This window comes from Exophiala xenobiotica (assembly GCF_000835505.1).
Source record: "Exophiala xenobiotica strain CBS 118157 unplaced genomic scaffold supercont1.6, whole genome shotgun sequence".
NCBI lineage: Eukaryota > Fungi > Ascomycota > Eurotiomycetes > Chaetothyriales > Herpotrichiellaceae > Exophiala > Exophiala xenobiotica.
Genome location: NW_013562489.1, coordinates 1,568,605 through 1,588,934, shown reverse-complemented (window position 1 = coordinate 1,588,934; position 20,330 = coordinate 1,568,605). Strand labels below are relative to the sequence as shown.

The 20,330-nt window shown below is 53.0% G+C and overlaps 3 protein-coding genes across 5 annotated transcripts; 1 reads left to right on the top strand and 2 right to left on the bottom strand.

The window, feature by feature from the left end:
- Positions 1-5,687: 5,687 nt before the first annotated feature.
- Positions 5,688-10,683, bottom strand: PV05_09886. Of its 2 annotated transcripts, XM_013456267.1 has the most exons (3): positions 8,693-10,683; positions 8,430-8,636; positions 5,688-8,374 (listed from the first exon to the last, which is right to left on the bottom strand). In XM_013456267.1, exons 1-3 carry the CDS (start codon positions 8,787-8,789, stop codon positions 6,639-6,641), a joined length of 2,040 nt encoding a protein of 679 aa, XP_013311721.1. In that variant the 5' UTR covers positions 8,790-10,683; the 3' UTR covers positions 5,688-6,638. The 2 variants fall into 2 exon arrangements, with proteins under 2 accessions (XP_013311721.1, XP_013311720.1); XM_013456266.1 differs by having other exon boundaries at positions 8,430-10,683.
- A 3,245-nt stretch (positions 10,684-13,928) lies between these two features.
- PV05_09885 (uncharacterized protein) lies at positions 13,929-16,081 on the top strand (the record flags this gene model as incomplete). The annotated part of the gene is made up of 1 exon (XM_013456265.1): positions 13,929-16,081. Exon 1 carries the CDS (start codon positions 13,964-13,966, stop codon positions 16,079-16,081), a length of 2,118 nt encoding a protein of 705 aa, XP_013311719.1. The 5' UTR covers positions 13,929-13,963.
- Positions 16,082-16,664: 583 nt separating this feature from the next.
- PV05_09884 lies at positions 16,665-19,666 on the bottom strand. 2 transcript variants are annotated; one of them, XM_013456264.1, is made up of 4 exons: positions 19,099-19,666; positions 18,727-19,031; positions 18,547-18,668; positions 16,665-18,484 (listed from the first exon to the last, which is right to left on the bottom strand). In XM_013456264.1, exons 1-4 carry the CDS (start codon positions 19,319-19,321, stop codon positions 17,707-17,709), a joined length of 1,428 nt encoding a protein of 475 aa, XP_013311718.1. In that variant the 5' UTR covers positions 19,322-19,666; the 3' UTR covers positions 16,665-17,706. The 2 variants fall into 2 exon arrangements, with proteins under 2 accessions (XP_013311718.1, XP_013311717.1); XM_013456263.1 differs by having other exon boundaries at positions 18,727-19,666.
- Positions 19,667-20,330: the final 664 nt, after the last annotated feature.

Genomic DNA, 20,330 nt, shown 5'->3' with positions numbered 1-20,330 from the left:
GCGAGGATCCATCGTAAGATGAGCTCAACGACGTTACAATTTCCTTCCAATGACTCTTAAGCGTAGTACAGGACGATGGGACAAAGGTACAACGAGGCCGCAATGTAGTAGAGGTGCCTAGACACGTAAGCTAGTATCAAGGTGTGAAACAAGGGAATCTAATGAAGAAAAGCTCCGGGTTAGGCTGAATGTAAGTACGATTCTGCACGAAGGATACGGGGAGTGGGCTGCTTTATATATCCCAGGGCTTTCGGAGGTCTTACTTGGAAAAAGGAGGATCCTCCGAGTGATACTACTGACACGAAAGTGATACACCGACAGGGAAAAGTGGCATCAAGGGTTTGGGACTGGTCTCTTACCTTACGTGCCGGCCGCGTTCGTTGGTCACCAGCCTCCTCCTTTGCAGGGACTGAACGTGTCTGGACGGCTCTCATGTGGCATCAAGTCCTACTGGAAGCACCTGTACGAGCTAAAGCGACGCTGACCACGTATGACTTCCTGAATGGCTACGGGCTGACAGTGGAACTTTCACGAAATGGGTGCGGGCGGAACGCCCAGACTTTCGTTGAGACTCGACAGCCAACCGAGATGTCCCAGGGCCTACGTGACAGCGACGGACACATAAAGGACTTCGGTGGATGCTAGCCAGTCATGCAAAGTCGATGTTTGATGGGTGAAGAAAACTGCTGCAGCCTTAACTAGGCGGCGGTGTTGGCAATTCTTGCAGCAGTCTACAGAGAATGTTGAGGTTTGTGAGGGTGGGCATTAACGACAGTATTTCTCCTCTAGAATCTTCAGGTCCTGAGATGGTACCTTCCGGGCCTGCCTCGCCCAGAACTGGCCGCCCAGGTGGTTGCGCCGGGGGGCTTAGTTAGCTTCAACCAAGCCTTCCGCTGGTAGCAGAGCTGCACCGTCGCCGCGGGTTGCTTTGTTTTTCTGGCCCACACTGCATGTTCTGCACTTCATCCTCGCAGAGCTGCCACCTAGGACTGACAAGTTGTCAATGAGCATGTAGCCAGATCGAACGAATACTGTAGAAGATGGCAGAATGATCCTTTGCTCAATACCGAGAGTGGAAGGGCTGGATGGCCTGCGGCGTATTACGGCCGGGGTCACAACTTTCAGATCGGCCGATTCTGCGCCACTCGTCAACATCATCCACCAAGCTGCATAAACTACTGGCATCGAGGCTCAAGAGGCCTCGTGACTGATCTTTTCTGCCAACTTGGTTCCAGGATGGCCCTACGGTATTTTGCCAAATTTCTTCCGAAGAAAGGCTCAACCGCTCGTTTGCAGGCGAGATTGCAAAACGACGAGCGCGAACTTTGTCCCATGTCCCATGTCCCAAGTGAAAAGTTCATTCAACAGCGCGACACATGATGAGGAAGACGGAGAATCAACAGCCCTACAGTAGTCTCGCTCGCTTCGCCTTCAAGGTCACTAGCGCTGTCTGCAGCCAAACAGGCTAAGTCTCCGAGTCCAGTGTCGGCTTTTGTGTGCCGGGGAGGCGGGTCGCCACGGTGGACGGCAACGGCATGTGGAGATAACATCTGTCAGAGTGTCAGACTTGTGCGTGTTCCTCAAGCCCGTCGATCAAAAGGGACCAAACCAGGACATGAATAGAGTAGTGGTGAGTTTATACCGAGTATTGTTACTGCCATCCTTTTTGATCTGACGTTTCTTGGTCTCGCTAGGCGTGTTAATCATAAGCATGGCTGCGGCCCGCTCACGCCAGGTCTTTGATCCGAGTGGCTGATACGGGATACGGAGCAGAGCTATCCGTATATAAGGTTAAGTTAAATTAGTGTCCGTATGGACCGCGAGTACGTTGTTCCAGTTATGATTATGGGCACGCAGCGAGCCAATTGGGGATCAGCTGCTACGATAAGGCACGACTCGAGCATCTAGTTGTCAGGCTCTCAGGAGGTGTTCCAAGGGCGCGTGCTGGGTACTTTTGCAGCGTGATGTCCGATGGCCATTGACGTCTTCACCGGTTGGATTCTCGTGCGGTGCCCTTACAAGCTCCATTTTCGCTAATTTCTTGTGGAGTGTGGGTTGTCAATGCTTCGAAAACTCCCTCCCTGTGTTTATGGCTTTTGGAAGCTCACAACCTGCTCATGGCCGTTTATAACTTGTACATCTTACACCTTAGTAGGACGTTGGTGTTTGGGCATAGAAGGTCCAGGCTTTCAAACCTGGCAGCAGTGCCTGCCCTGGCTTCAGGGCAAACCTTCATGGGACAGTGCCTCCTGCTATTGTCGCAATGATCTCCTTGCTTGCAGATGTAGTCCATTATTGGAAAGAGCAGTACCCGCTCTCGCCGTCAACCTTGTGTCTGGGCCGGGCTGTAGGTATCAAGCTAGAGTAGAGTCGCCTGCAATGCACACTCAATGCTTAATCCGGACATGGTCAATGGGGTAGGGCAGGGGCAGAACTGATCAGCCGTCAACCCTAACTACCTAGGAAGTTAGGCGAAAGGAGCCAGATTAGGGGGGCCCCCCGGATTAGGGAGTCTTAGGGAGTTGCTGTGCCACGCTCATTATCGGCATGGAAGCTCAGCTTAAACTAACGACGGACATACACATGCCTGTTTAAGGGCTCAATTAAATCTAAACAAATTAGTCCAAAGAAGTGTTCGACCACGTGGACTTTGTTTATTTGGGTCTTTTCTTTGCACTCTCAAGATAGCTAAAACAACATATACCTGCCTGGTTGAACTTGCTATCCTAACTCTGAATCCTACCTAAACGAATAAAGTTATATGTACCAGCCATATACTCGACGAGAATATCCTTAATGAAGACGACAAGGACAGACCAGACCGGCGTCCCAATCCATCATCGTTCCTAGACCTGTTCAGAAATTGCATATTTCTTGTATGAACTATGATGAAGCTGCTGAGTTTTTTTTGGATAAAGATTCGTTCTGGTGAATCACCCGAACTGATTTGGCAGGATTGCCTTAATCCAAGATTACCCACGACCTTTCAGTATGATCAATGCTGGACTCAGCCCGTTCGATGCATTGTAGCAAAGGGCTTCGATGCCGTATGATGATTCGACAACATGGGCCGCGTAGGCTTTCGCCAATACAGAGTCCTGTCGCAAAGATCGTTACCTTGTTATCCGCACCCGTTCGTATTAGCGTTCTCACTTCACTGCTAGTTATTGGCTGACTGAAAGGGCCGATCCAGTAGACGCGCTTTGCCTGTAGCTGTTGCGTCAATCTCACGTTGAGGCTCTTATTCAATGTTGCCGTCATCTGGGACTCAATGTCCAGATGTGTAGCTGTCGCTAATACACTGATCGCACAGATCCAAGATGCTTTCCGCCGGTGAACACTTGTCGGAACTGGCAGTGTACTTCATGTAATGCTTGATTTCAATCCTTGTGCCACGGACCGCCGCGAATGTCTCAAATGAGTCTGCCTCATTCCCGATTTCATGCTCTTCAGGTATGACAAGGCCCTTGACAGCATCGAAAGCTGGTATCCGCGGACTGATGAGAAGCATGGTGTCGTTGCAAGGGATTTCGCAAATCGAATTGTACGTACCCTGATCCTTCTTTATCTGGCCTCTTTGCATGCGAATACTCAACGCATCTGAATGTCGCGCAACTTCAGTCCACAGTCTATTCATTCCAGCAACGTACCCGTCCCTGGCAACCACTAGATCGCCATCATGCCAAGTATCGAGACCAGGAAACAGTTGCTCGAACGCGCTTTTTCGGAAGTCTGACACCCCCAATCCGTCTGAAAGAACACTATGTCAGAGTTTGGTGGATCCGAAGCATTCCCAGCCCCCTAGGACACATGTATATAGGGGGACTAGCCCCTAGAACCCTTGATAGTCCAACAGAGATTCTTTCACACCTCTCAAAGCCTTATACCTTTGACACACTAAAGACTGTCCGGTCTGCAAATTCGACCAACTTATCATCCAAAGGCTTGATGAACCTGCCTCCACCCTCAAAAAAGGTCGTACATGTAACAGTAGCATCTGCGGTAACATAAAGGGCAGCATCAAGAATGTAGTGAATAGGGACGTCTTCCTCCTCAGAAATGCAAGAATTGATAACATTCTCGCTTAGAGTTCGGATGAATGATTCGACCTGTTCAATTGTCCGTTCTTGGCTGTTTGGGCGACGCCATTTGTCCACCTCCTCCAGGATAGCCGTAAGCAATCCTGCATCAAACTGCGCTTCCTCCTCATCACCCCACCCATAGCTCGTGACTATTCGTTCTACGCCTGCGAGCCAAGAGGTGTGAGCAAGGGCCGCTAGCGGCGCAGCATTGCAATGTTCCGAGTCCTCGCAGTATTGACAATCCAGATACAGTAGTCCGCGTTGCGAGATAGCCAATATCAGGGATTGCGCGATTTTTCCAGATACGACCATCGCTTTTCTGCGAACTTCTGAATTTTGAATCTCGCTCCAATAATATTGATTCAGGAATGACTTCAAGGACCGGAGAGGAATCTGAATGAAAGAATCGATCCCCATCGGCAGACACCTGGAAAACGAATTTGGTGGGATCTTCGCTTGCTTTAAAGACATGCTTGTTCCAGCCTTGATCATACCTTGGCTCAACGTGGATACACAACTTGGCTCCCGGATGGCCTTTGATGGCGACGTTAGTAATGAGCAAGCATGCTCTCTCACCGAAGAGCCCTAGGAGAGACGAAGCAAGCCAGACGCAATTTTGATGGCCGGTGAGTACGATGGTGTCGACCGTTTCCTCCCTCATTTGTTCAAATAGCGTAATCAAAAGTTCAGCCAGGACCTTGGCCTCCATTCTCCCAAATATGTCCAATTCAGGATCCCACTCGTCGACAGCGCAGGCGACCCCATGCATCATGTCGACTGGAGCAATCAGCCCTGCTTGGCTACAGACTTGGGTGATCATGCGCACAATTTGGGCCGCTGAACAAGGAAGCTTCGCAAGCGCTTTGGAAGTTTTCAGCATTTCAAACATCAAAGCACCGCAATCTTCATCCAGGACGGTTACTTTGCAGGCGGCGCACAATACAAAGAATTGGAGCAGAGGTGTCGATTGCCGTATAATCCTGCACAGCCCGCCTGAGGCGATACCAATCGAGGCTTTCAAATTCTGAACTCGGACTGAAGTTTGACCACCCAAGGCATTTACTGCCTCATCTATGCGTTCAGGGGATACGGGGATACATGTGCCAAGCTGCTCCATGGCCAACACTGCCTGGGTGTGGACATCATCTTCACTACTTGCGGCGATCAGGCGGCGTAGAGCGTTGAGGTTGTTGAAAACCGATCCTCCAATTTCAAATGATACATCAACAGGCCGGAGTGACATCGCTGGAGCAAGGCTTTGGTATGTTCGCAACCTTTGGATCACGATTGACATCGAAATCGCATCGAAACACAAAATAAACAAACTATCTGTCGCATGTGCGGATTGAGGCAGCCACTTCGAAAAAAGGGGTTGCACAGGGATTGTGCTAGCTGACCTGGGACTGTGCCAGTCCAGTAGAATCTGCACCTGGCAACAGCCCGAAGCGATTATTACCGTGTGTCGCTGGAACAGTACAGACAGCAAAGCAGCGCTATGGACTTGCAAGGGCACCTAGGGTCACTAAAATCATCTGAAACAAATGCCTGGCCGAGTGGCAGGTCTAGCCGGTCGCCAGAGCCAGAATGGGTTCCTTTTGTACCTTATTACGATCCTCAGGAAGTGCTCAGAAGCGTTCAGCGATGTCCAACTAATGACTTCAGTTAAAGCTCAGATTAGGGGGCCTTCGCTTGCACCTGACTCGCCACAAATTTCGTATACACATGGTCTATGCGATGTGCTCTGCCCTTATGTCGCCGTCCATTACCACTCGTCTCGTACCTTACCTCTTGAGTCGTGGCCTCGTCTATTCATCTCTCCGCCCCGGCACGGCGGTTCTTGCATACCTGTCAGCGGCGAGGTGGTGCATGCCGGAACTGTGCCTTCTTCATCCTGCTCCGTGCTTTCAACATCATGAACATTCACCTTCTCGTCTCGGTATACCCTTCCACTCGCGCCCACTCCGCCTACTCAAATCATGCAACCTAAAAAGAAAGGAGATTCGTGCAAACCCTGGAGATCTCAGCTCCAGCCCTGGGTATCAATATAATATATCCTTCTCTTCCCAGCTGAGTCGATCTCGAATTAGAAAACATCCCTGATGCAAAACGTTCTGGTGTCCATACTTCAAATACCCAGCTCCATCGACATCGACATCGACTTGGGTCAGCTCGCGCCCGCGCTACCACCTACACTCCCCAGCCCTCGCGGCACTGAGGATTGGGGTGAAGTAGTCCAGACCAGCTCTCTTCTCGAAACGCCAGTTTCCAAGGAACAAAAAATCGACTTTTGTGTAACCAGACCAGGATGCAAAAGTAAGATTAACCCTTTTCCAGAAAAGATTAAACAATAAGATGGGTATGTCATAATGAGTGAATACGAATGATGAATCGGTCCTTGATAAAGGCCGACAGCGTCGGATAAAAAGAGCGTCGTCATCCTGGTAGCCAGAAGCTTGCTTGCACTGACCAACGGTGATCTCGGTACTACCCAGCCATCGAGACTGGAATTCATACACATCAAGAGACACGGATCAAAAGGGCGGAAGCAAGTCCTGGCTACATCAGGAGGAAATCCCATCCGTTTTGTTGCATCACGTCCCGCCAGTGGACGTTCTGGTTCCTTGGTACTGTTGTTGTCGTCGTCGAAGAAGAGCCTGGTGCTGAACCTGGATTGCCGGTAGCGGCGGCGGTGATCGGCGTCGATATCGAACCTCCTGGGCTTCCGGCAGTGACGGGCGTGGCTTCGCATACGCCAGCGGAGATGACCATGTCGTCGTTGAGTCGCCACACTTCGTGCAGTAGGCGGACCATGCGGCCGAACGATCCGTGGTCAGCTGCGTCGCCGAGCATTTCGCATCGTTCGGAGAGGACGCGGCGGAAGGGCGATGCGGGGATCGAATTCACACCACAGATCAACATGGGCCAGACGAGGCACCGGTCGAAGCCAATTGGTCCGGAAGGGATGTACTGCATCAGGTCTGCCATCTGCGAGATGAGGTTGACCGTTGCTGGCTGGTAGCGGTTGTACTCGGGCACCAGCGAGCAGAGGTAGACACGAGCGGCTTTGCGGAAGACCGCGGTAATGTTCTTGGTCAATTGTTTCGGTTTGAGGACCCCTGATTTGGAGTACGGTATTTGCGGTAGCTCTGTGGGCTCGATTTGGTCCAGAGTCTGGGCGAGCGAGGTGATATGGCTGCACATGCCGATGTCGTCGAGCCTGCCTTCCATTTTGAGCGAGTCTAGGCAGGCCACTTCCGACAAGAGGTACATGACTAGATCGTTGCAGCCCATGAGCTTCTCGAGCCCTGCGTTGGCCTGAGCGAAGAACATGTTTCGGTAGGTATTCGAGAACCGAGGTGCTTTGCCGAGCATCGTCGAGCCAAGGATGTCGATCGAGGCGGTCAGGGTCATGTTGAATGGTGGGTGACCGCCGGTGACGTTCAATCCTTCGAGGATAGAGGGGAGGTTGAGCTTCTGCACAATGTCGGCGGCGGTCTGGAAGTGTTGGTGCCATGGGATTAGTTCTTTCTCGAGGTCGGTAGCAGAGCCGACGCAACCTTGCAGCGAGATCATGCCGAGCAGAGCGTCGAGCATCTCGCTGTGGTGAGTGTCGCCGTTCAAGGCTTCAACTACAATTGTCACAAAGGCGAGCTTGTGGCGCATTTGATCGTCGTCGACGGCAGTGCCCAAGGCTGTTCTGGTGTCCTTCATGTGCGTTGCAGCAGCGAGTAGGCAGGAGTGCAGGTAAGCCTTGTTGTGTTCGAGAGCAGGAAGAATGACGTCTGCCCTTACTGACCCGGGTTGGTTCGCTTCAAGGACAGGGAAGAGCAACGGAAGCACATTGTCGAGCAAGTGGTTGAACAGTGGACGGTCACAGTCTTCGAGGTGGATCATCGAGCACTGAGGTCCGGGTTGTTGACCGACGTGATTGAAGTCGAAAAAGTTGAATCCAACAGGGTCTTCTCCAACCCAGGAATCTTGCTTGTGCTCATACAACTCTGGCTGGACAAAGTCATCGCCGGTATAGGAAGGTAGCATGGCATGAGGCGGTGGGGGAACCCAGGTGCTGAAGGTTGATATCGAAGAGTCTCGGCGAGTGAGTTCGTCGTTCACGTATGTGTGCATCTCCGTCTTTACGTCCACTTCCCAAGGGAAGCCTTGACTGTATGGGTCGTGGGTCATGTACATGTCTGGAGCATAAGGTGTGAAAAGACCCGGGGTTGTCGCAAAAGAAGGATCGAAGTCGGCATCATAGTCATCTTGCGAGTCAGTCGAAGACCCTCTCGTCGCGTCTGCGGAGATGTTAGCTAGGACATGTCGAAGGAAGCAGGATGCATTGTGTCGGACAGTTACTTTGAGCAGCTAGGTTCTTCTCGTTTGTCTTGGTCCGTTTGATGATGGACTTGATGAACTCCTTGTGTTTCCGTCGGGTCTCATTGTTGCTCCACCAGTGAGGTCGCTTGTATTCGCAGTCGAGGCCCAGATGTCGACATGCTTTGCACTTGGGTTTTGCCTCGTCGCATTTCTTCCGTCTTAACCGACATGTAAAGCAGCCTTGCGCAAGTTTAGCAGAGACGTCTTGCAGAAGGTCTTTTGCATGGGATACCGACCCGATCTTGACCTCCGGTGCATCTTGGAGGACTTCATACTCGTGGCTGGTGACTCTTTGGCCACAGCTGTAGCCTTCTTCTCCTTCGACGGGGCCATGGTTGAGTGTGTCGTGGAATCTATCGGACTGTACAACTGTCGTTTCGCGAGCAGCTTCAAGATTGGATGCTGGTATCAAGGACGGCAAGGACAGGACAAACAAACCTGGCCTGCGCTGCTGAATATTATTACTAGGGAGTGGTCGCGAATACTGTCCAGCAGTGTTCGCACGTCTGGGAGATACCGTCGACGAGGTGAAGGAGCAACAGCGAGGGCAACGGTCTGCCTTGAAGGGACTCACGGTGACATTGGCTGAGGATGTTGTTTATGAGAAGGCTCAAGAACTATCTCAATGTCCAGTGATCTATATTTGGATCGTGGAGGGTAATGATATGCAGGTCAGGACGAGGTTCCGAATCGTTTCGAGCAAGATCCAGATGGTAAGAAACAATTCTCTGCCTGGAGAGCGAATGAGAGAAAGAGACGATACATGCTGGAGGAGCTGTATCTATGAATATCGCGTCTGCGTCTGAAGGCGCTCCTCGTGGATTGGTGGATGGGATAGTGGAGGCAGGTCATTTGCATGATTGAACAATGAGCAGGCTGGTCGAATGGGTCGTTGCAAAGGTAAGTCGACAATTCTCCTTCCATTCGGCAGGGCGATAGTGTGCATCGCATGGCAGAATGAATGAGCATGAAGTGTGGGAGACTGAAGCGATGATTGGACGTGAAAATGTGGGCTGGCGCTTCGGAGCTAAGATTAGGACCTGACAGCTTCGACGAGTACTTAAAGGCAGGACGGTTAGCGCCGACCTCGAACAGGCTGCATACTCCCCCTGCACACATGTCCCCATGTCAAGCCACTTGGTGTTCTGGTCGGATTGGGAGATCTCCAGGGATGGAGGCCAACCCCCGATGAATTCCGACCTCTGAATGGCTGACTCACCTGCTTCTGCTAATCAAGGAAGCAAAGTGGTGGCAGCCGATCAAGCCATCAGGCATCAAGGCATCACCTCTGTGCGGCCTGGACCCGTTTCCAGACGTACTTGTAGTCACGAGGTGACCCGTACCGGCAGAAGCTCGAAATAACGCCGTGGAACTTGAGAGCTACGGTCGGTTTGGTTGTGAAGGCGTGAATGGCGGGTGTATCCGAGCGGTACCAGTCTTCAGGAAAGAACCACGGCGAGCGTTACCAGAGCCATGATTCATGTCCCACGCACAGACAACAGAACGCCATGCGGTCGACCGTGCAATTACCAGTGTACGGATTTTGGCATTTTTGTTCTGCTGTAGGTACTGTATTCCGCACAGATCAAGCGGGGGAATTGTCCCAGAAGGGCTCGCTTACCCAACACATCGCTCGTCCCAGAACTCCACCGGGCAGATGCAGTAGTACGGCATTAGACTCGTGGGATCTTCAACGCATTGTTTTCGAGCTCCTTGACTCGTGTAGAGAAACAAGCATATTTTGTGTGCTGCTCTTTCCCATTGGTGCGATGCCGACTTTTTCTCTTCATGTGCTTTCTGCCAGTCATGATCTCACCATGAGGTGTCACAGTCTGGAGAAGTCCTCATTACTGTCAAAATGTGTCACTGCTGAGGGACCGGCAGCCAATGGCCCCCACGCAAGCCTTCAGTCAAGCTGTTCTCGACCGCAAGTGACCCGACACAGGTAGGGCGCAGTAGGCACGGGATCAAGGCCGCTCTGGCTAGAAGCCCTGAGTCGGAGCAACAGAGGAGCGAAAGGATAGGAAAGGCAGCCGATGGTGTGATGGAAAAGGTGGGAGCAGGAGCGACGATTGGGTGACGAGGCTCGAAGCCGGCTGGGAGGTGAAGGGCTAGTGCTGAAGCTACCCTGGTCAGTGGTCAATGGTCAGTGGTCACCCTGGTGTGCCTGGTGATTCTGGCCAGGATGAGTGAAGTCCAATCTGAGTGAGCGAAGTGTTGAGATGTGTGTGAACAAGGATGAACGAGGAAGAACAAGGACGCGGGAGGGACGGGAACCAACCGTGATGCCAAGACCATCCTCGTGCATTAGCCTCCTGTAGGTAGTGCCCAGTGGTGCCCCCATCATGCCCCTTAGGTGCCTCCTATATCCCTACCAGTAGATCCCTGCCGGCCGGTGGTCAATGGGAATGCATGATCGAGTATCCGTACTCTATACTCCTTGCATCGCTTGACAGTCTCGTCTCCCGTTATCGATCAAGTGCTGCTCCGAGCCTGCACGTACTTGGCCAGATGGGTGAGAGCAGCAAGAGCTTTCCCCTCGTCCTTCATGCTTGCCATACACAGTATTCTCGCTTCAGACGAAGGTCCTTTGCGATAACTCTTATTTTTAGAAGCAGGATAGTGTACTAGTATCTGACCTTGGTGAAGCGAGAAGCGGTTGGCGGCGCGATAGCATCATTGTTGCCAAATGCACGCATGTTTGCATAGAACGATGATGTCGTTCCACGCCGCACATGATCGGTGCAGTGACCTGAGAAATCGCTGCCCAGGCCTGGGCGGAGTATCAGATCCAGGGACCCGTCGAGAAGTTCGAGGTATGCCTGAGCAACACGACTGCACCGTTGGGGGTTATCGTACAATTGTTCCTGCAGCGTTCTCCTTGATGCTGGGTAAGTCTACCGAGTCAAGCTCAAGCTCTTCCCCCAGTCCTCCTGCTGTGTCCGTCGACAAGTCCGATACCCTGTCATTTGCATAGTACTCCGTAGTCTACATGACGATCCAGTCCTAGCGAATGTGATACCGTGCCAAAGGCGGATCCGGATTCGTTAAGCCGTACTTCGGCGACCCTCGCCAGCCTCCTCGTTACTGGCGTTCCTATTCTTCATTCCATGCATGGAACTCATGTGCCATCACCGTCACATTGAAGCAGTGTCGCCTTAGAAGTCACATTTCGTGGCTGTAATCTCAGGAACGCTACCACGAGTCGAACAAGTCGAAGACAGTCACCCACGTCGCTCCCTCTTCCCTTGCACTGGTCGTGATGGTTCAAATGGCTACGAAGCTTCAAATCTGTCACCTTCAAACGTTCCCGTTGTCAGTCTAACGGCACAAGTACAGGTCTTGCATGTGCAAATCTGCATCTTGCCGTAGTTGGGAGGATAATGACGGGCATTAGGCAGAAGATCAATTGAGGAGTATTGTCTTTGTGCTTGTACAGTTTAAGGCCGTTATGCAGCTACTTTCTTAGCCGAAAAGCAAGAAGCAGTGCCGTTGATCTCGGTCCACAGTCTGAGTACCCCGTACAGTCGGCAGAAAGTGTACTTGAAGATGAGAAGCCACAAGGTACGGTACCACTGTGCTTGTACCACTATGAGGTACCACCACTTCGTAGCCCTTGCTGTTCGCGTGCCAGGACGTTGGCGAGTAGCGGTGGACTCACCGCTGCCATGCGATACAGGTGGCTGCCATGCGTACCGCATCGTGCTGCCATGATACATCAAGCATTGTCACAACCATGATGCCAGAGTTCGCCTTTCTCGTCAACACATGCACAACAGTTCAATCGGTAGCTATCCTTTGCACTTTGGACATCTAGCGTTGAAACAAAAACTCTAGACTTATTGGCTGAGTGGTTGAGGATCCCCCTTCCCTCTCAATACGTAGTAGACTCGCAAAGTCTTGCTTGCATATGCACCTTGACAGCAAGAGCCATCCGACTGGTCAAGCAACTGTCACGGTCACTTGGAAGCGAGACGAGAAGCTCGGTTGGGGCAAATGGAGGGGAAGTCGAGTCGAGCTCATGCAAGAAGCCCCGCGCTAGACTCAACCAGAGTTTCGAATCTCAGCGAATCCAAAGGCCTCTCACAGCTATGAGCTCGTCGTCCGGAAAGGGCCGACAGCATAGTTGAAAGTCGAAGGTCCTCGGCTCAGAACACTGCAGACCCTGAGATTCAAAAGTTGGTGTGGAAGAAGACGGTGGGCATTTCGCGGGAATAGGATGCAAACCCTTGAAAGACGGGAATCATGTTTGATCCTCACGCAGGGTCCAGGTCCAGATGGACTTTGCTTAACCATCGGGAGCATTGAGCCAGGAGGTTGGACATGTGGCCATTTCGAGAAGCTCTGAAGGTGAGCTCAACGCACACAACAGAATACATGCATCGTTGCAATAAAATATACGTCACGCAGCGCAGGTGTGAGATTAGATTGTGATCCTGTTGTTTGACCTCATCTGGTAATACTCCGTATGGCGTGGGGAGATGTTGTCCTTCGTCAGGTCCATGCAACTTGAAGCAAGGCAAGTGGGTGATCACCTGGTCAGCCAGACACCCTCGCAGTATCACCAGGGTTCGGTGGGATGGGTAAAAGAAGAGCATTTTGGCCGGCAACGGCCAATCAGAAAATCCACAGGGTAGAAAAAGACGGAGAGAAGGGATCGAGGAGGTTGGGAAGAGACGAGAACGGGTGGATCATGAGGAGAAATCGCAAGAGACCACCAGACTTGCACGGTCCGGAACGAGTTGGGTAAGCCCACGGGTAAGGAGAAAAGGGAAGGAAGGGATGAGCCTGAGCGAGAGACCCTTTTTGCGGGAGGGAAGGGCAACGGCTCGAGCCTGGGGGAGATGAAGGAGAGAGCGAGTGAGAAGCGCTGGATGCTATTCCAGGACACAGCAGGAACAACACCAACCCGCACCTGGTATAGTCGGTTGCTGCTCAATGGACGAGTATTTTTGGAAGTCGACTACTCCATCATGAGTCTCTGCTGCGACTGGCTCGACTGTGTGGGATAATGGATCGAGGGATGTGCCTGGCTCCATTGGACATCGACCAGCACCAGCTATTCCATTGGTTATCCTCCCGTCCTGCTTACAAGGGTAGAGCCACCATGGTGGAGGTGGCCATGATCCCGACCTCAATGGCTTGGGCGCGTACTTTTCATAGAGACTCCTCGATTGGCTTCTCCATCTCCATCTACATCTTGCCGCCGACCTATACCAGCCAACGTCGGTATTGCTGCCATTGAATGGCTGCACCGGATGCGTTTCACATCTATCGCACGCATACCACTGCAGTAGGTCATTCATTATCATGCACCCTACTCCTGCAAGAACCCTGGTCTATACTCCGCTCATCACACTCGGTTATTCTTGCTAACCGCCCGCCTTGATTCTTTCAACAAGAATCTATACATACCTCCTGGCTGTCTCAACTCCCCGTTTTGACTTGATGCTCTGCAAACTTCCCGAATCTGACCCTTCCTGCTGAACGAGACACAGTTGTTCAGCATGGAGAGGTCACCACCACTTCCACAACCACCACTGCAAACTGTTGAGATGCTGCACAAGCATCCTGACCTCTCCTTCCTATATCGTCGAGGTTCAGCTCCTCGACCACTCTCTGAAGCGACCGAGATATTCGACACTGACAACGAAGAAGACTCCGATTCGGCGCCGCTACCATGGGAGTCCCAAGGTGACAACGACAGTCAATCGACCTTGTCAAGTCCGGACGAGCTACCGACACCTCCAAACACCGGTGGTCTAGGTGACTTTGAGTTCCACTTCGATGACAAGTCGATCGTGGGCCCCCAAGGGCCTCACCTCTTCCGAGGAACGCCAGAGATAGTCAGTAACCCCGAAGACGATGTCTTCCTTGGCCTGTCACCCGTCCCGCAACCGAAGTCGGCTCCAAGGCCTATTGCTGCACTCAACAACGCCGTTGCAGAGCTTGACGAATCTCAAGTAAAGGACTGGACAACTGTGCAAGTGGCCAACTGGATGGCCGAGGCAGGCTTCGAAGCCAGCGTCGTCCAGAAATTCATCAAGCACGACATCTCTGGCAGTGTCCTGATAGACCTCCAATTCGAAGATCTGAAGGAGCTCGACATCAGCTCCTTTGGCAAGAGACACCGGGTGATGAGCTCCATCCAACAACTCCGGAACAGTAGCATGATCTCTCTCGAGACCCCGCTCTCACGAACGCCGTCGAAAACAAATCGAAGTCCTCGAGCACTGCAACGCATTGCTCGGCCCGAGGAACGACAGGTCGTCATCCCGGATCGATCTCGCTCCCGGAGACGAGGAAGACAACCGGACATTGTGACCCCTGCCGAGTCAGTGTCCATCGTCGGAATCGAGCAGGTGCTTCCCAAAGAACACAAATGCTCCAAGGGCGAGGACTGTCCCAAATGGCAGAAGCAACAACGTAAGATCCTCCGCTTGCAGCGGGCCTTTGACGAGGATACCCGCCGACCCATATCGGAGGCCCGGTCCGAAGCCTTGCCGTCGGTGGTGGGTTCATCAGACGTATTAGGCCCATCTTCTGTCAAGATCACCCCGGAGAGTTTGAGCTCGGTCCAGCCTCGTGACCCACAGGAGAGCGTGAGACAATTCCTGAACTTCCAGCATCTGCACTCGCCGTCCAACTCGTCCAACCCGTCGCCTCCCCCAGCTGCCTCTGCCGCATTTGCCAACAAGTCAGCTCACCTTGACGAACACCTTCGGGGCCTGCCGAAGCTCACAATTCCGGGTGCTCATAATGACGACGAACGAAGCCCTTCAAGGACTCCCATCTCTGCGCTTCAACAGCCAACCCAAATCCAAGCTCAACTCAAAGCCCAGCTGCAAGGCGACCCCTACCACTATGGCGGTGTCGCCTCACCGGCGGACATCTACCGCATCGACACTCCCATGTCGGCCACTGACATCCCCATCACTGCCATGGCCGTTGACCCGTGTCAGCGAGACATCTCCCAATCAGTACCACCCGAGATGCGGTACGGTGCCGCAGCGGCTCCCACGTCCGTCAGCCCCGAACCCATACAGCGATGCACGTCGACCCAACCGCCTCCTCCTCGCCGGCACATCCGGCAGACGTCCTTCACCCCATCCATCGCCCCCGTCAAGGAGAACGAGTCCCAGCCTGAAGTGAGGAAGCCATCTTCCTCGCGGGCGACCGAGCTCGACCTCGCCCACCACCAGGGTTGGATGCGCAAGCGCAAAACCACCCGCATGTTGCGCCATGAATGGCAAGACAACTACTGCACGCTGATCGGTCACGAGCTGACCATGCACGACACACATTACGCCACCGCCAAAGCCCTCGAGCGGATCGACGTGGACGAGTACACTCTGCACGCATACTCGCAGGCATCGAGCTCCAAACTCAGCGCGGCCTTCAAAAAGAGTCTCCTCGGACAAGGCAAACTGCCGGCCGGCGAGCACTCGTTTGCCTTTTCCCTCATCCCCGAGAGCGACAAGGTCAGCAGCAGCCGCAAGCTCTTCGAAAGGAGCAGCACAAAGTCCCACCATTTCGCCGTCGACAGCTCCAAAGACAGAATCGAATGGATGAGGAAGCTGATGCTGGCCAAAGCCATGAGGAAGAACGCCACCTGCGAAATCTGAATATGCAGGGGGCCTTCCGCCATTGGCGTGCGCCATCACCTATTGACCCTCTCACCCACCACCCTCTCCCCCTCCCTCCCCCTCCTCCCTTGTGAATACTACTGGTATACGTTCGCCCTCCTTTTTGACGACCCTAACGACTTCTCTTTACCAAAAGATGTTGCCTCGCGGCAATTTCCCATTTTTCCTCATCCACCCACCACGAAAAATCATCTTGACGACAGCGCGCATCTTTTGACTATCTCCGCCCACTCTCGGAGAATAACAACCTCTCCAGGCCAGGGAGAAGGAGACGGAAACAACTGCATCCTCATCCTTCATCCCTCATCATCAGCAGCATCCTCAACCACTACAAATGACATCTGCATTTAGCGAAATGGAGCATCTCGGGTATCCCGTGTCGGGCCAGGTCAGACTTGAGATCTGTTGGCCGCCCATGGCAATTGGGGGGTTTACGGAGTTTGGGTTTTGGGACATTCATGTCTTTTTCGAACTACTACCTCCTGAGATACCATTTTGTTGCCCTGTTTTTTGCTTCTTTCGTTCTGATCAGTAGTACCATCATGGTACCGACCGCCGACCACGACGGATCTTTCTTTCGTTCCAGAACTTTACGTTTACAACAACAAATCCAGCCATGGGCTCCCGTGGAAGTTTCGGAGATACGAGTACTACTCACAGGTGCCACAATACCCATCAGACAACACCTGATATCTGCCGTAAAACAAGGCAGTCCTCCTCCCATCGGGCCGGAGAAGGAGACGGAGAAGGAGAAGGAGGAGGAGGAAGAAAGCTCCATCCCGGGGCCTCATCAAGCTCATAGACAAGAGTCCTTGGTGCATGAAGTAGGCAGACATAGCCTCAAATCGAGAATATGAAACTTGGAAAAACTCGGTCTCGTCTGTCCTCCTGTTGCTAGCAGCTTTTCGCCTCGTTCTCGTTCTTGTGTCTCTCCTCTCTCTGGTTCATATGAGGCATTATGTCTGGTTTCTCTTCCTCTTCCTTTTTCTTTTTGGGGCTGCACACATTACATTTCGATGCGGTCCTTCATTTGCTATGTATGAATACACTATCGGAACGTCCAGGCCCCGACCTACTAGTACCAGGAGTTTGGTAGGGATGACCGGTCTCGTCCTCAGATACGTGCAGCATGCGACGTGCGACGTGTGGCGTGCTAGGAGGTTCGCCTTGTCCACTGGGGAGCGGGAGCGGTGCAATAGTAGTACTGGCATTGATAGCATAGGACACTGCCACTCCTGGCGGGGATGAAACCAAAGGGCAGCAGCGGACCGGCGATTGTGGTTAAGCTTTCTGGCAAAGCCTGAGGGCTGGGGGGGTGGTAGATATGGTTGGGTTGTCGCTCCTCCTATTCTTGCAAAACCTGGCGGGTAGATATGGTTGACGCTCCTCCTGTGCTTCCAGCCCCTTCATTGAGCATAGTCTGTCTTTTGGACAATAGGCCATAGACAATAGACAAGGAAGGTCCTCTAGACTTGTTCATCCCCGGACAAACAAGCGTCGCCTGTTTCTCCTTGACACCCGTACAAAATCACTTTCAGGGGTTCATCCCCGGACAAGCTGTGTTCTTTTTTCTCCTCGACCCGTACAAACCCCCTTTCCAGGGTTCATCCCCGGATAAGCGGCGCCCTTCTCTCCTCGACACCTCGTCGCTGCTGCTCCAGCCTCTCAAGACCACGTTGCCAAGTGGCCTTCCACTCGGTCTCGAAGCGGCCGAACCACCAGAACTTGCGACAGATCTTGGCCATACTCTTCCAAGTCCGAGTCGCCGGGAACGACTCGAGCGCATACTCAAGCAGCTCATCGGCCTTCGGCAGCGGGCCTGCCGGTTGTGTCCTCCACTTGATCACCAGGGCGAGCCAGATGATGACTTCCGACTCGGCAACGGTGGGCGTGTCGATCGCCTTCACATTGGCGAGCAGGATGTTGAGCGACATGTGGTCGAGGAAGGTCGTCGGGTTCTGTTCGCTCATGTGGCGGACGATCGTCGCCAGACCCGAAGCCGTCACATGTTCCAGCCCCGGTGGTATGCCCGACCGCTGGAGATCGAGCACCAGCATCATCGCGTCCCGGGCAAACTCTCGCGGCGCGCAGTAGAGCCGAGCGTATCTGGTCAGCACGTCTTGTGGTGGCTGGGCCTGGCCCGTTTGCACGCGATCGGCCAGGGGCGCCCATTGCGAGAGCTCGGCGAACAACTTCATGCACCGCACGCTCAACTGGCCCGTGAGAGCGGCCTCGGCGATGCCGACGGGCATTTTGGCCACGTAGTCGCATACTTTGGGCGGAAACGGGTGGCCCACGTAGGTGATGGGCTGCATGGGAATGGCGCTCCGGTCGTCGGGGCTGAGCCCGAGGTATTGCCCGAGTGCAATGTAGAACTCGGTCCTGACAAGATATTTAGATCACGACGCGGCCGATATGCGCAGTGAGCAGCAGATCCGACTTACGTTGCCATGGTGCCTCGCAAGGCTAGATGGGCAGGCGAGACGCCCAGACCGCCCCGGAGTGCAATGATCTGTCTCGCGCCCTTAAGGTGCATTTTCAAGGCGGGCAGATCCGCCGCTGAGGACTGCCCAAGAGTTGTCAGAATGATCATCGTGCCGCGTGGGTTTACTGATGTGACTTACATCTGCAGTCATTAGGTGCAGGACCGACATTACCACACCGTCATCGAACGGAGCATCGGGCTGTGACAGACGTTTCTGTAGAGCCTGGATTGCATCATTCTGCGCTAGAATCAAGGCCTTGGAGCGCACCGAGCGACGAGGATCCGGGTTTCGTCGCCGTTCATACAAACTCTGAGCCGCGGTGATGAGGCATTTGAACAAGCCCGGATCTTGTATCGCCATGGGTACCATGACTGACAGCGTCGGATGCTCCATGCCGGGGGTGATATGGAGACAGAGCTCTTCTTTTTGGAAAGTCCAAACATCTGCGCGCACGAGTCAGTCTCGGTGCCGGTTGGGCAAAGAGAAAAGGCGGGCGCGTCGTTGGCTCACATTCATCGATGCTCTCTATCGAAGGCCGACCAGCTATAGGTGGGTACGAGGCGAACAGGTCGCGGCGATGTGAGTCGACAGGCGTATGGATCAGCGCATTCGCATTTTTGGTTTCGTGCTGGCGGAGAGCGTCCAGCCATTGCGCCTTGTTTTCGTACTCTTCCTCCACGGCGGCTTGCGCTTGATCGCCAAGCGGGTCGTCCAATAAGTCCACGACGCCCATTTGCGATTTGGATTGCGATACAGCCAATCACCGTTTTGCCCGGGCGGGCGTCGACATAATCAGCAACGATGAACAGTTGTTCAGTATCTCGCAGGGTTGTTGGGCGGCGGAAGCGCCGAGGATTGCTTATATGCAATGTAGGACCATCACGTTCAAGCCAACAACAGTAAGACGGCACAGGATATGAGATACCAAGATCTCAGGTTGCATGAGGTATGTACGAGTACAGGATAGGGCTGAATAATTGAGGGCCCTCTGACCTCTGACGTAGAAAAAGCGATGGATGGGGGCGAAGTCGAGAGGAACAGAAGACAGGGAGGGAATCTGGGCAGCAAAGGTGATATAGTTGGCCCCCAAAAATGTCCTTGTAAGGTAATCAGCTCAAATTGCGCATCATCAATGGCAGTGGCTCGCTTGTCTGCATTGTTGCGTAGACGAGATTTCTTTGGACAAAGTGCCTCTGACAGAAAATAAATTTGTCACCTACGGAGTAGAAGTTCAGAGGAAAAGACCCGGAAGTCTGAAGATCGCTCGTTTCTGGGTCCTCCAGAGTGCGAGAGTGCCCACTACTGAAACCTATCAGGGAGCCCCTGAGGGTTCGTCCTTTTGGGATTAGGTATGCTCGGCAGTTTGATCAACCGTTTAAGCATGGACAATGGTGTCAGTAGACTCCAAGCTGCACGCCGTGATAGTATATGTATATATATATATATATATATATATCAAATTCCACAGTTGGCGTCAGAAATCAGCTCAAGAACTGGCAGCAGGAATGAAAGAGCCGTCCCGACTGGGGATCGAGACGTTCGTGGAGAGCAAATCTCATACATTTGATGATTCGATTTACCGATTCTCGCGCGACATTGCTCCGGGCGGGAATTCCCCGACAAGGCCCAGCGAGGATACGGAGTACCCAGGTACGCTTCGACTCTGCTAAGCACCCCTGGGAAGCTCCGTGGTACGCCAACGTCAACGATTCGGTCATGAGAATGATAGTACCATCATTGTA